Below are 12,209 nucleotides of genomic sequence, written 5' to 3'. Positions count from 1 at the left end.
GCCAAGAAATCGGGGGGGCGTGGCCCAGGGTCCCAGCCAATGATAACGATAAATAATCCATGGCTCCTCCCCCAGAGCGCCTAGGCTGCAAACCCTGTTCTGGCGCTCTTCCCCTCCTTGGTCCAGGCTGGTCCCACCTCTCTCCGGATAGACCCCGGCGCGGGGTTACTTTATTCCCCTCAAAGCCCTCCTCTCTATCCGGGACCCCACAGGGGAAATCCCACTCAGCTGGGGACTCAACTCTGGCCGGCCTGAACCCCACTCAAGCCCCTTCTCCAGTCAGTCTTGAAGATAGGGCGCCCTCCGGGAGGAAGCCCCCGCGCCTTCTCCCTTCCTATCCTCTGTCCCTTCTCCCTCCTACTACTTCTCCCGCCCACTCTGATCCCTCTCTGGCCCTTCCCCGTAGTCAAGCCTTCCTGGGGGAGCCCCACCATTTAGCACCCCCTTTCCCACTCTCCCACCCTTCTCACCCCAACCCTGACTGTCCCTGGACGGTTCTTTCCCCCTCTCTCTAAGCCCCTCCCCTTCCCCAAGGGACAGCCCCTGTTCAATCTCCGCAGGTCCCACTTTTCCTAGCCCCTCCCCCGGACAGCCCCTGGGTTTGTGACCGAGTCAGCACCGCCTCTTCTAGTCTCACAGGCCGAGAATGGCAGAGGGGCTCCCTACAGTAGGCCTTCCAGGGGGAGGGGGAAAAGAAGGAAGGGGGTGGGGCTGAGGGGGGCGGGCCTGGACGTGCGAAGTGAAAGCGAAAGCCCAGGCGGCGAACAGGGAGACCGGAGACCTAGCAGCAACTGGAGCAGCATGGCCAAGCCTTGTGGGGTGCGCCTGAGCGGGGAAGCCCGCAAACAGGTAACGGGGGACCGGGAGGCCAGGAAGGCGCCGAGGAGCCCTCCTAAATGGAGGCCAAACTGGGTGCTCCGAGGGACCAAGGCCGTGCCAGAGAAATCTCCCAACCTCTCTAAGTGCTTTCACTTTTGCCCGGAGATTACCAGATTCCTGCCCTCCGGACAACCTATGCACTGAGCATGGGCTTCCAGGGAAATCTGGCTTGTGGTGGGAAAGGACTGAGCCAAGTTGGAGGGCATCCTATTAGGGGTGGGATCTTACTCTGGACAACTGAGACCCTTAACCAACATCCGGGTACCTCTCTCTGTGCAGGTGGATGTCTTCAGGCAAAATCTGTTCCAGGAGGTAAGTCTTCTGGATTCAAGCGATTTGACCCAGAATCTTAGGCCAATACTTGAGGGTTGCAACTTCTCAGACTGATCCCCAAACCCACCCTCCACCCGCGCCCTCCTTCACTTATTAAGGCTCCACCCAAGATAAGCTCTTAGTTATTGATCTCTACTTTTACCTGTACCCCTCTTAATACCTTCTGCGCTGCCACCTCTTCCTCTGCCCTCTTTTGGTGTGGAGGGAAAAGCCGTGGCCCCAAAGCAGGAATACCACAGTTCTAACCTTGGTTCTGCTGCGTCCCAGCTTGGGGAATTCCCTTCAATTTTCAGGGCTTCAGTTCCCTCATTTATAAGTACTGGAGTCAATGATTTCCAAGGGCCCTTCCAGTCCCACTTCTCAGACATCTCACTGAACGTCTTCTGTGATTCCGACCCTTGCAATGTAACCCACAGGCTGAGGAATTCCTCTACAGATTCTTACCTCAGAAAATCATATACCTGAATCAGCTCTTGCAAGTGAGTAGTGTGGACCCCTCCTGCCCCATCCCATGGCCTCTCTCCTCTCCATCCACCCTCTCTAGCTAACAACTGGGCTCCGATGCAGAGAACAGTCGCAAATGGTGGACTGGGAACATTAGGATAGTGTGAGGCCTGAGCCTAGGTTGGGAGGCAGAGGGTGGGTGGGATGTGTGGAGGGAAGGCTCTGACTCAGGATGAGGGGAAGAGGCTGGGCAGCCCCTGACAGTGAGCTCTGTGCAGGAGGACTCCCTCAACGTGACTGACATGACTTCTCTCCGGGCCCCGCTGGACATCCCCATCCCAGACCCTCCACCCAAGGATGATGAGGTGAGGCACTCATGGTGTAGGGCTTGGGCTATAAACCCAGTGTAAATGATGGCCCTCCAACCTGCATGACTTTTCTAAAGCTACTTTCCCCCTTTTTTCCTTAGATGGAAACGGATAAGCAAGAGAAGAAAGAAGGTAAGAGAGGAAGAGGTGGCTAGGAAAAGGAAAATGGCACACTGACTACTAGATGAGAAAGGGTCTAAGTCCCCTCTTTCTCACAGTCCCTAAGTGCGGCTTTCTCCCTGGGAATGAGAAGGTCCTGGCCTTGCTTGCCCTGGTTAAGCCAGAAGTCTGGACTCTCAAAGAAAAATGCATTCTGGTAAGCCTGGGAACTGGGGGACAGAGAAAACGAGCAAGGCCAGGCCCTGGTCTCCTTCAGAGATTCAATTCCTTCATGGAGGAAACTATTCCCCAAATAGGAAGCTTCCTTCTGTGCCTTGGGTTTAGATACCTTTTGTTTTCTATCATAATGGTATCCCCAAATCAGACTGTGCTGCATCTACCTCTATAACCTGAGAACCCACTGCTGTACCAGGTACAGAGCACAGATGCTATGATACAGTGAGTTGGTTTAAGAGCTTGGGCCCTAGAGGGAGATTGCCTTCGTTCAAATCCTGACTCTATCACTTACCTAACTGGTTACTTTAAGTAAGTAACTTAGACATCCTGTGACTCAGTTTTTTCATCTGTTAAGTGGGTACAATAAGAATATATACCTTGAAACAAACAAACAAACAAAAGAATATATACCTTGAAAGGTTGTTGTGAAGATTAAATGAGGTATATAATACACAGCACAGTGCCTGCCATATAATAAGTACTCAGTTAAATGTAGCTATTATTAGGAAGTAGCAGTAATCAGAATAGAGGGTTTGTTGAATGATTCCTACGTGATATCTCTTAACGTAGGTGATCACATGGATCCAGCACCTCATCCCCAAAATTGAGGATGGAAATGACTTTGGGGTGGCAATCCAGGTGAGAAAGGGTGTGTGAGGATGCTGACAGCAGGGAGAGACTTGGGGAGTAAGGGATAGGAGCTAGACAGGAACTGGGAGGAGGAGGGAGATGGTGAGTGAAGGAGGGAGGAGATGAAGAAGGGTTGTCTTTGCTTTCCACTCTTTTGTCACCACAGGAAAAGGTGCTGGAGAGGGTAAATGCAGTCAAGACCAAAGTGGAAGCCTTCCAGACAACCATTTCCAAGTGAGGGCAGCTGGAAGGCCAGCACCGGGGTCTGCAGGGACATTTCTTTGGGACTCCCAAAGCTGGGCATGCCTATCGGGATGAAGCGGGGCTTTGGGAAGGGTCTGAGGGAGTACCTCTCTCTGAACATCCATTCCTGTGGTTACTCCGCTTGCTTCTGGCAGGTACTTCTCAGAACGTGGGGATGCTGTGGCCAAGGCCTCTAAGGAGACCCATGTAGTAAGTGGACAGTTCACCAGCCTTTTAGCTGAGGCTGCTGGGGATGGGGGATGATGAGAAAGTGGGGGATAGAGGTCCTCTTTGTCTCATTTGTGACCTTCCCAATGTGGAGAATATTAAGCCCAGGAAAACTGATTTAGGCTTCAAAAACCTTGACTCCTTTCTCTGTTTGATCCTCTGGGATCCCACTTCTTGGCTGAGAAGGGGCTCATTCCTCAAGTTACCTATTCCTTGTATGAGGAAACCAGACTAATGTCCCAACCTCCCATGGGGCTGACTCAGCTTTGCCTTCCACATCCCAGATGGATTACCGGGCCCTGGTGCACGAGCGAGATGAGGCAGCCTATGGAGACCTCAGGGCCATGGTGCTGGACCTCAGGACCTTCTATGTGAGTGTGGAGTAAGCCCCTAAGGGAGGTGGATGAGGGGGACAGAGGAAAGGCCAAGAACCTGACTGTTGACCTCTCGCCTTCTTCCAGGCTGAGCTTTACCATATTATAAGCAGCAACCTGGAGAAAATTGTCAACCCAAAGGGTGAAGAGAAGCCATCTATGTACTGAGCCCAGGGTTAGAAGGGAAATAAATGACCTATACTTTGTGTGGATAACCTCTGGTGTGTGTCATTCATTCAAAAACATTTACTGAATGTCACCTATATCCAGACATTAAATGTGAATATGGTGATGAGAAAGGGAGGGGTGCCAGGAAGATGAAGATGAATTAAAGGTCCATCCTGTTCTTAGGAAGTCATCCTAAAGAACAGGGTGGGAACTGTTAACATGCCATGACAGCCATGAAAATAACCTGTACTTGGGAATTTCACAAGATTATTTCCATCTGGAGGTGTCATGAGTGCTTCCTGGAAGACATGGCATCTGGGCAGAACCCTTATAGGAATAATCAGGCTTTGGACAGACTGGGGGAAAGCTCTGAGGCTGAGGTCAGGGAATGAAGAAAGGCACAACCCTTTCTTCAGTTCAGAGCAAACCTGGAGGGAGAATGAGATTTCACTGGGAAAATTATGGGTAACTGGTTGGACTGCTTCTCAAGGGCTGGGAGGGGAAAAAACGCTCCCAAGGCATTAAGGCGAAGGAAATTATACTACAAGACATTATGGGAAGGATGGTTCAATAAAATTCTTTATGACCTTTACCCTCCACCTTCAGCCAATGCCGTCTTTATTTCTGCAGTCATTACATTGAGGAAAGCAAGGGCCAGATAACCTGTAGTTGCAAAAGTGGCACGGCTTATTAGTAAGTGGCAAAGCCGCTCTAGAGTACAAATCCACTCATTCCATAGTTGGAGCCAAGCTGTCCGCTGCGTACCGACATTCGAAGCTCCGCGGCTCGGGAAGACACCAGATGAGGGGCGCGGGCTCCACCCAGGTGGCTCAGCGGGGCCTGTAGGGGCGGGAGGCAGAGATAACAGACGCAGCCATCTTGCAATCAAGAGCCGAAGTGGGGTAGCCTAGCCAATCAGCGTGCGGGTAGCTTTCTTTACAGTCAAAGGCGGGACGATGTTGGATGTTGATTTGGCAAAACGAGACCCTCTAAGCCTATCAAAGAGCACCACGTGGGCGGGACTCCAGAAGCCGGTCCGACTTGGAACCCTGGTTATGTGTCCCCAGGGCAGGCGCATCTCTGCTGCCGCCGCTTGGGGGCGGGGGAGGCGGAGCTCTGTGCTGCAACATGCAATCCCGGCCGCCTGCATTCCGGGGCGGGTGGGGGCCGGGGGTCGGGCGCCGGGCTGAGGTCGGCCGGAGCCGGCGGGCTGCCTTCGAGTCAAGTCAGCGTCACCGTCGAACCTAAGTGAGGGGGCACGGGGAAGGGCCCAGGAGGGCTTGGGGGCGCTGGAGGGGGCTTCGCGGACGCGAGCTGGGGCCCCGCTCGCCATGGGGGAGGTGGAGATCTCGGCCAGGGCCTACGTGAAGATGTGCCTGCACGCCGCCCGTTACCCGCACGCCGCTGTCAACGGGCTATTGCTGGCGCCAGCGCCGCGGTCGAGAGAATGCCTGTGCCTCACCGACTGTGTGCCCCTGTTCCACAGCCACCTGGCCTTGTCTGTCATGCTGGAGGTCGCCCTCAACCAGGTGCCGCCGCTGGACGCCCACCGACCACCGCGAAACCCCCCAACACCCCTAGCCCAAGGCCATCCCTGGCCTCTTGGCAGTAGTGCGCACCCATAGGGCGGGCGGCACGATTTAGTTACTGATGGCGCTTTCCCATGGCAGGTGGATGTGTGGGGCGCGCAGGCCGGGCTGGTAGTGGCAGGGTACTACCATGCCAATGCAGCTTTGGACGACCAGAGGTGAGTGGGGAAGCCAGAGGCAGAGGGCTAAGGGTTATGGGGTGGGGGATGTCAAGAGAGCCCCTCTTGGTCATTCCTTCCAGCTTTCCTTCATCCATCCAAGGCTTAGCCACTGTAGAGCTAAGGTACCTACTAGGCTAGGTAGGCAGTGAGAAAATATAAAGAAATGTTATTTTCCTGGAGGAGCTGCGGTGGGGTGGGAAGGACAATAACAGGCTGACACCTGCTGTAACTGAGATGCCCCCCAAGTGCTGAAAACACAAAGGAAGCCCAACCAGCAGCTTCTAAAAAAAGGAAGTTTCTTTTTATATATACAGTTCACCGTTTAGCAACACGGGTTTCAACTACCTGGGGCCACAAATAGGCGAAATTTTTTCACTGAATAGGTACTCCAGTACTACAGGATCCGAGGTTGGTTGAATCCCGATGCGGAATCCGGAATAGGGAGGGCCCACTGTAAAGTTACCTGCAGATTTTCAACTGCGGGAGGCTCTGTGGCCCCTAGCCCCCTCATTGTTCAAGGGTCAACTGTATACAGAAAAAATTATCTTATACAGTAGTCACGTATTTGGAGCAAATTATACTGTTTTGTAATTTGCTTTTGTCTCCTTAATAAATACCTGACATCTTTCCATCCCTACACTAATATCTACCTTACCCTATCAGCTATACAGTATGAACATGGATGTACCATAATTTATTTAGTGCCTTAAACATTGAGGTTTCAATTTTTTTGTTATTACAGACATTGTCCTATTATTACAGTAAATTCTTCGCTAGTAGGGTTTCTGGGTTAACATACAATATAAATCTGGATGGTTATGCCAAATTACTCTCCAAAAAGACCATCTTAGATTTCCACTCTCACCAGCAGTGTCTGAGCACCTGTCTCCCACAGCGCTCAAGCATAAGTCTTGCACAAAGCAGTCAGGCAGGCCTGATGCCCCCAGGCCAACTACAGGGAAAGCCCGTCACTGCCTCCACGTCTTTGGGCCCTGGGAAGCCCAGCTCAGATGGACGGGGTCTGCCCACAGGAGGCTCTTCACAACTCTGATCTTCCTTCTACACAGCCCTGGGCCCTTGGCCTTGAAAATCGCTGGGCGGATTGCAGAATTCTTCCCTGATGCAGTACTTATTATGGTGAGGCTTGGGTTTCAGAGTGGGGAGTTGGAAAGAAAGTAGGAAGGGGGAATCCTCGAAACCCTCACCTGCCCTTCCTTGTCCACACAGTTGGATAATCAGAAACTGGTGCCACAGCCTCACGTGCCCCCAGTTATTGTCCTGGAGAGCCATGGTCTCTGCTGGGTCCCCAAGGACAAGAACCTGTGAGTGCCCCACTCCCTCCACCTCTTCTTGGAAGCCCACAGCTCCTGAGCCTCCTCTGTTGTTGGTTCTGCCCTAAGCGTCCTTCTCTAGAAGCTAACCTCTGCCAAGTGTCTGGCCCCTCTGCTTGCTGAGTTTGACCTCCATGGGCGTTGTTATTTCAGAGTGATGTGGAGGGACTGGGAACAGTCCCGGCAGATGGTGGGAGCATTACTAGAGGGCCGGGCCCACCAGCACCTTGTGGACTTTGACTGCCACCTTGACGACATCCGGGAGGATTGGACCAACCAGCAGCTCAACGCCCAAATCACCCAGTGGGTTGGTCCCACAAATGGAAACACCTGAGCCAGGGCCAAAGGGGAGGCTCAGGATGCAATAAAGAGACTTGGGTGTTGGATGGTATGACTATATTTATTGTGCCTGGGAGGCAAGGTGAGGGAGAAAACAGACAGAAGGTGGGGAAAGTCTGGAATCTCCTGTGAAAGTGAGGAAGGTCTCTGCTGGACCCATCACAGAATGAGAGGAGGCTCTCAATAGATCATTCCCTTTGTTTCTCCCCTGGGCTTCTTGAGCTTCTCGAAGTTCTTCAGAATGATGTCATATAACACAGCCTATGGGGCCAGGGAGGAGTGGGGGTCAGCCACAGGTCCCCAGTGGCTCTGTGCCCCATTTCTAGCCTTGTGGAGAGGTCGAGCTTTGTTACCCTTCACCCCCAGCCCGCAGGGTCAGGGAGTGGGTGGCCTGGGAAAGCTGCCTCTGCCCACTCCTGCCCTCGCCTCCTCACATAAGCGTTGCGGATCTCCATGACCATCAGCCGGATATCCCGGTACTCTGCCTCATCCAGTTCGTGCACCAGCTGCCGATAATCACCCTGTGGGAGACTCGGGTCAGGCCTGACTTCAAAGGTGTCCCTCGTCCCATGCACCCTGACCTGGGCCTCACCTACCACGTGGGGCTGCTTAGCCGCTTTGGTCACAGCATCACCTCGCTCAGAGAAATACCTGTGGGAAGTAGAAGGGTGTGGAGTAGGGGGAGGAGGGAGCACAGGCCTCAGTCCCAGCCAAAGGCAGAGCAGTGGGCAATCACTCACTTGGAGATTTGAGTGTGGAAGCCTTCCAGCTTGGTGTGAAGGGTGGTCATCAGTTCAAACACCTTCTCCTGGGGAAAGAAAGCAAGGGGGAAAGTGGAAAAGCAGCATGGACAGGAGAAATAAGGAGGGCAGAGGAGTGGGGCAGTGTCCTCACCTGGACAGCCACTCCAAAATTGTTCCCATCCTCAATCCGAGGTATCTGCAGTTGCAACCAGGTGGTGACCTGGGAGGAGGGAACGACGTTGAAACCCCATCAGCCCCCAACCCAATTCCCAGGTTCCTGTCCTCCTTTGTTTCCCTGCCCATGGTGGGTGGAAGTATGCCACGTTTGTCCTGAACCCCCGAGCCTGGAATTCTGGCTTCACTTGCTGTGCCCTCTCCTGCTAAGACCTGGCAGGTGCCATGCCCAACTGGCAGGGACGAAGGAGGACAAAGGGTGGGGGTGGAAGTGGGAGGGCTCACCAGGTTGAGCTTCTCAATGACATCCTTGATCTCAGGCTTCAGGCGCTGCAGGAGGACCACGATCTTCTCATTGCAGTTCACTGGGCCACAAGGAGGACCTAGGAGGTGGGCACTGGGTCAGTCACATGACTGGGGCTGTGCAGGGCACGGAAGAGGCATCCTTAGGGAGGAGCTCCTGGGAGGTGAGGCAAGTCCCTTTCACCATAGTGATACCTTTGTCTTCATCTTCCCCTTTCTTCTTTTCATCCTTGTCTTCCTTCTGTAGGGAGAGGGGGTCTCTTAGGCAGGCCTAAGGCTGATTTTCCCCGTAATGGGTCCCTCCTTCCAGCTCTTGCCAACTTGCCTCCTGTTGTTTCTTCCGCTCCTCCTTCTCTTTCTCCTTGACTGGATCAGGCACTGGGATGTCCAGCGGGGCCTTCAGATTGCTCAGGTTGGCTTCATTGAGAGCTGGCTCCTGGTGCAGGGGGGGAGAAGGGCTGGAGGCAGGGGAGGGCTCTCACCTCCTCACTCTCATGGCCCAGCAGGCTCTCCCTTTGGCCTCTACTCTCTACTCCCTGCCCAGCCCCAGTACCTTTAAAAATGCATCCAACTCAGAAATCTTCTTGGGGAAATAGCTCCCGAGCAGGTTCTCTGTCTGTGTGTAGGGTAAGGGTAGGGGAGGATGGCGGTCAGAATCCTGAAGCAGTGAAGCAGGGCTGCCACTGCCCAGCAAGGAAGGGCTGAGCAGTGGGATTGGGTAGGGAGGGGTGGGGTGATGACGGGTCAGGTCTTACCTTAGTACATAGGTCTTCACGGAACACATCCACCTGTGGGACACAGGCAGCCCTTCAGACAACTGGCTTTATGGCCAGTCTATTCAAGGACACTTAGGGTTGTGTAGGGTCTGACTTGGGGAAGAAGGGTGGAGTGGACCCAGGTGGGGCGGGATTTGGGAAATGAGAACATTCCTGGAGGTGAAGGGCGAAGGGTTCAAGCGGAAACAGATCCCTAGTGTCTCCTGGGCTGTGGGAGGAGGGATGTAAGAGAGCCGCTGCGACTGGGGAAGGGGCGGAGTGCCCTGTGGAGCGGGCGCCGGGGCCTCCCGTGGTGGCCGGGCAGGGTCCGCTCCCCGTCTGTGTGTGGGCCTGGGCCCGGGGCCAGCGTACTTCCCCTCCACGCCAGCGCTCCGCTTCACCTCACCCCGCTGAACCTCGGCCGCCTCGCCTCTCTCTCCCGGCAGGCAGACCTGGCCGGGCTCCCCGGGCTCAGGTGCTCTGGGCACGGAGGCTCACGAGGGTTCGGATGACTGACCCCGACTCGAGTCGGGGGGCTGGGTGGGAGCGGGTCACAGACGCCCTCAGCCTCTCGGAGCCACGCCTCCCTGATGGGCCCTTCCTCGAACCCGCAGCGCTCACCTTGGCTTGGGCTTCGGGCAGGACCCTGAGCGTGGCCATGGCCGGGGCGGCGGCCTCGGGCCGCACGCGGAGTGAGGAGTGGGCACGGGGAAGGGAAAGCGAAAGCAGCACTCGCTCCCCGCACTGCCCTCCTGGGTAGTGGGAGTGGAGGCACTGGAGGAGGCGGGGACAGACCAGAGAAAGGCGAGGAGCGGAGGGGCTCAGGGAGGCAGCCCAGCCGCGGCTCCCCCTAGAGCCCGAAAGGCGCGTTTCCAGCGCCCCGCCGCCCCGCCGCCCCGCCTCCCCGCCCTCCCCACCGCTGCCAGTCTTTCGACTCCCCGCCTACCGACTCCGCCCACCCCACCTCCTCCCTCCCCGCCCTGCCTTCTACGCCCCCGCCTCCCCGGCCCCAAGACCAGTGTCCACCTCTAAACTCCCCGCCTCCCATCTCCCTGCCTCCTGACAGACCTCTGGCTCTCTTCTTTCTCTGCTCGTCCTGGGACAGTGATTAGCCTTATCTGGCTGTCTTCCTTTTTTTCTCGGTGCTGGAGCAAGACCTGGCCTCCCTTCCTTTCCCCTAACAGCGGGGACTTCTGGCTCCACAGGCATCGTCTGGCTCAGTGACATTCAGACTCTGGCATCGCCCCTTCAGAGGGTCATAAGAGAGGGTCAGCTCTCTTATGACCCTTGTGGGCTCCATTCCTCTGTAACCCACTCTCCACACAGCAGCAGGATTCCACCTTGCTCTTGCTTAAAACTTTCTCAGCTTCCTGTTGACCTTAGGATGAAATCCAAAGGACTTTCCTGGCCCAAAAGGCTTGTCTGGCACCTGTTCCCCTTCAACTTCACTTTCCACTGCTTTCTCCCTCTTTCATTTCAGTTATAAATACCTGGACTTTCCAGCTGTTTCTCAAACCTGTTTGCAACATGTTCATTCCTGCCTCAGGGCCTTTGTCCTTGCTAATCCCTTTGCCTGACACACCCGGTCCCCTGCCTCAGGATGTCATTCCGTTCTCAGCTTAAATGTCACTTCTTCAGAGAGAACTCTATCTTCCTTATAAAGTAACTCCTTCCAAGTCTATTAGAAAGCAGCCTGTTTTAGTACCTTCATAGCGCTCTCTCTCTGATATTAGTCAGTTTATTTTTTGGGGGTAGTGTGGTTTAGACCAGGGGCTGGCAAACCTTTTCCATAAAAGGCCAGATAGTAAGTATTTTAGACTTTGTAGTGCCAGTAGGAACTACTCAACTCTGCCATTGTAGCAGGTAAACAGTTAAATGGATTAGCGTGGCTAGTTCCCATAAAACTTTATTTATGGACACTGGCATTTGAATTTCATGTAATGTTCACCTGTCATGAAATATTCTTCTTTGATTTTTTTTCAACCATTAAAAAATGTAAAACCATTTCTTAGCTCTCAGGCCAAACACTGGCCACAGGAGGGCTGTTGTTTGCTGATCCCTGACTTAGAACACAGACAGCAGACCCATACTGCCTAGGTTAATAATTCTGGCTCCGATATTTACTAGTTGTGAAAAAGTTACTTAAACTCTGTGCCTCCATTTTCACAAGTGTACAATGGGAACACTACCAGCCCTAGCTCATAGTGTTGTTGTTGTGAGGGCTAAATATGTGAATTTATAGACACTTAGAACAGTGTCCAACACACAGTAAGCACAAGTGTTTGCTATTATTATTTGTGAGTTTATCATCAGGCAGTAGTAACCCATGGGCCCCCAAACAGCAGAAACCTTGTCTTTCTTATTCACATGGCAAGGAACTAATGCTTGGCTTAATGAACATCTTTTAAGTAAATGAGCACATATAGACCCCCTACGGGAAGACAGGGTAGGAAGCGTCCGTGAGTAGGGTGCCCAGATAGGCAGGCCCCTGAGGATGGCAGAGGGGGATTCAGTGTTGGAGGCAGGGAAAACAAATCAACCAGGCTGGAGATGGAGCATCTGCTCAGTGGGAATGCCACCCATACCTAAGGGCACTGCTACTTGACCTGGCAGTGCCAGTCCTTGACATCAGAGCCCCAAAGAGCTTGATGTCTGCAGGGACTAGGAGACTGAAAGAACAGGAGGGATAGCGACCAAGCACAGGACATTCAAGGTCAGAGACAGCAAGGTCTGGCTGAGGAAACCTGGCGACCATCACACTCTCTTCTTACCCTTCCCACCCTTTGCAGGTCCCGCCAGCCCAATGATGAG

General features: G+C 53.9%; 3 protein-coding genes across 5 annotated transcripts; 2 read left to right on the top strand and 1 right to left on the bottom strand.

Annotated features, from left to right (window-relative positions):
- Positions 1–707: 707 nt before the first annotated feature.
- PSME2 (proteasome activator subunit 2) lies at positions 708–4,050 on the top strand. Of its 2 annotated transcripts, XM_081228943.1 has the most exons (11): positions 708–849; positions 1,159–1,191; positions 1,629–1,691; positions 1,935–2,021; positions 2,126–2,156; positions 2,243–2,340; positions 2,931–2,999; positions 3,157–3,224; positions 3,389–3,443; positions 3,746–3,832; positions 3,923–4,050. In XM_081228943.1, exons 1-11 carry the CDS (start codon positions 802–804, stop codon positions 4,001–4,003), a joined length of 720 nt encoding a protein of 239 aa, XP_081085069.1. In that variant the 5' UTR covers positions 708–801; the 3' UTR covers positions 4,004–4,050. The 2 variants fall into 2 exon arrangements, with proteins under 2 accessions (XP_081085069.1, XP_081085070.1); XM_081228944.1 differs by lacking the exon at positions 3,389–3,443.
- A 1,118-nt stretch (positions 4,051–5,168) lies between these two features.
- EMC9 (ER membrane protein complex subunit 9) lies at positions 5,169–7,459 on the top strand. Of its 2 annotated transcripts, XM_081228326.1 has the most exons (6): positions 5,169–5,251; positions 5,490–5,532; positions 5,674–5,750; positions 6,821–6,890; positions 6,981–7,075; positions 7,238–7,459. In XM_081228326.1, exons 2-6 carry the CDS (start codon positions 5,509–5,511, stop codon positions 7,416–7,418), a joined length of 447 nt encoding a protein of 148 aa, XP_081084452.1. In that variant the 5' UTR covers positions 5,169–5,251; positions 5,490–5,508; the 3' UTR covers positions 7,419–7,459. The 2 variants fall into 2 exon arrangements, with proteins under 2 accessions (XP_081084452.1, XP_081084451.1); XM_081228325.1 differs by lacking the exon at positions 5,169–5,251 and having other exon boundaries at positions 5,290–5,532.
- A 6-nt stretch (positions 7,460–7,465) lies between these two features.
- Positions 7,466–10,251, bottom strand: PSME1 (proteasome activator subunit 1). Its single transcript, XM_081228324.1, has 11 exons — positions 10,020–10,251; positions 9,399–9,431; positions 9,197–9,259; positions 8,969–9,079; positions 8,839–8,884; positions 8,626–8,723; positions 8,318–8,386; positions 8,164–8,231; positions 8,020–8,074; positions 7,858–7,944; positions 7,466–7,684 (listed from the first exon to the last, which is right to left on the bottom strand). The coding sequence occupies exons 1-11, from the start codon at positions 10,056–10,058 to the stop codon at positions 7,604–7,606; spliced, it is 750 nt and encodes a 249-aa protein (XP_081084450.1). The 5' UTR covers positions 10,059–10,251; the 3' UTR covers positions 7,466–7,603.
- Positions 10,252–12,209: the final 1,958 nt, after the last annotated feature.

This window comes from Mesoplodon bidens (genome assembly GCF_964165515.1).
Source record: "Mesoplodon bidens genome assembly, chromosome: 3".
Taxonomy (NCBI): domain Eukaryota; kingdom Metazoa; phylum Chordata; class Mammalia; order Artiodactyla; family Ziphiidae; genus Mesoplodon; species Mesoplodon bidens.
The sequence above is the reverse complement of the archived record's forward strand: the minus strand, read 5'-3'. Positions and strand labels throughout refer to the sequence as shown.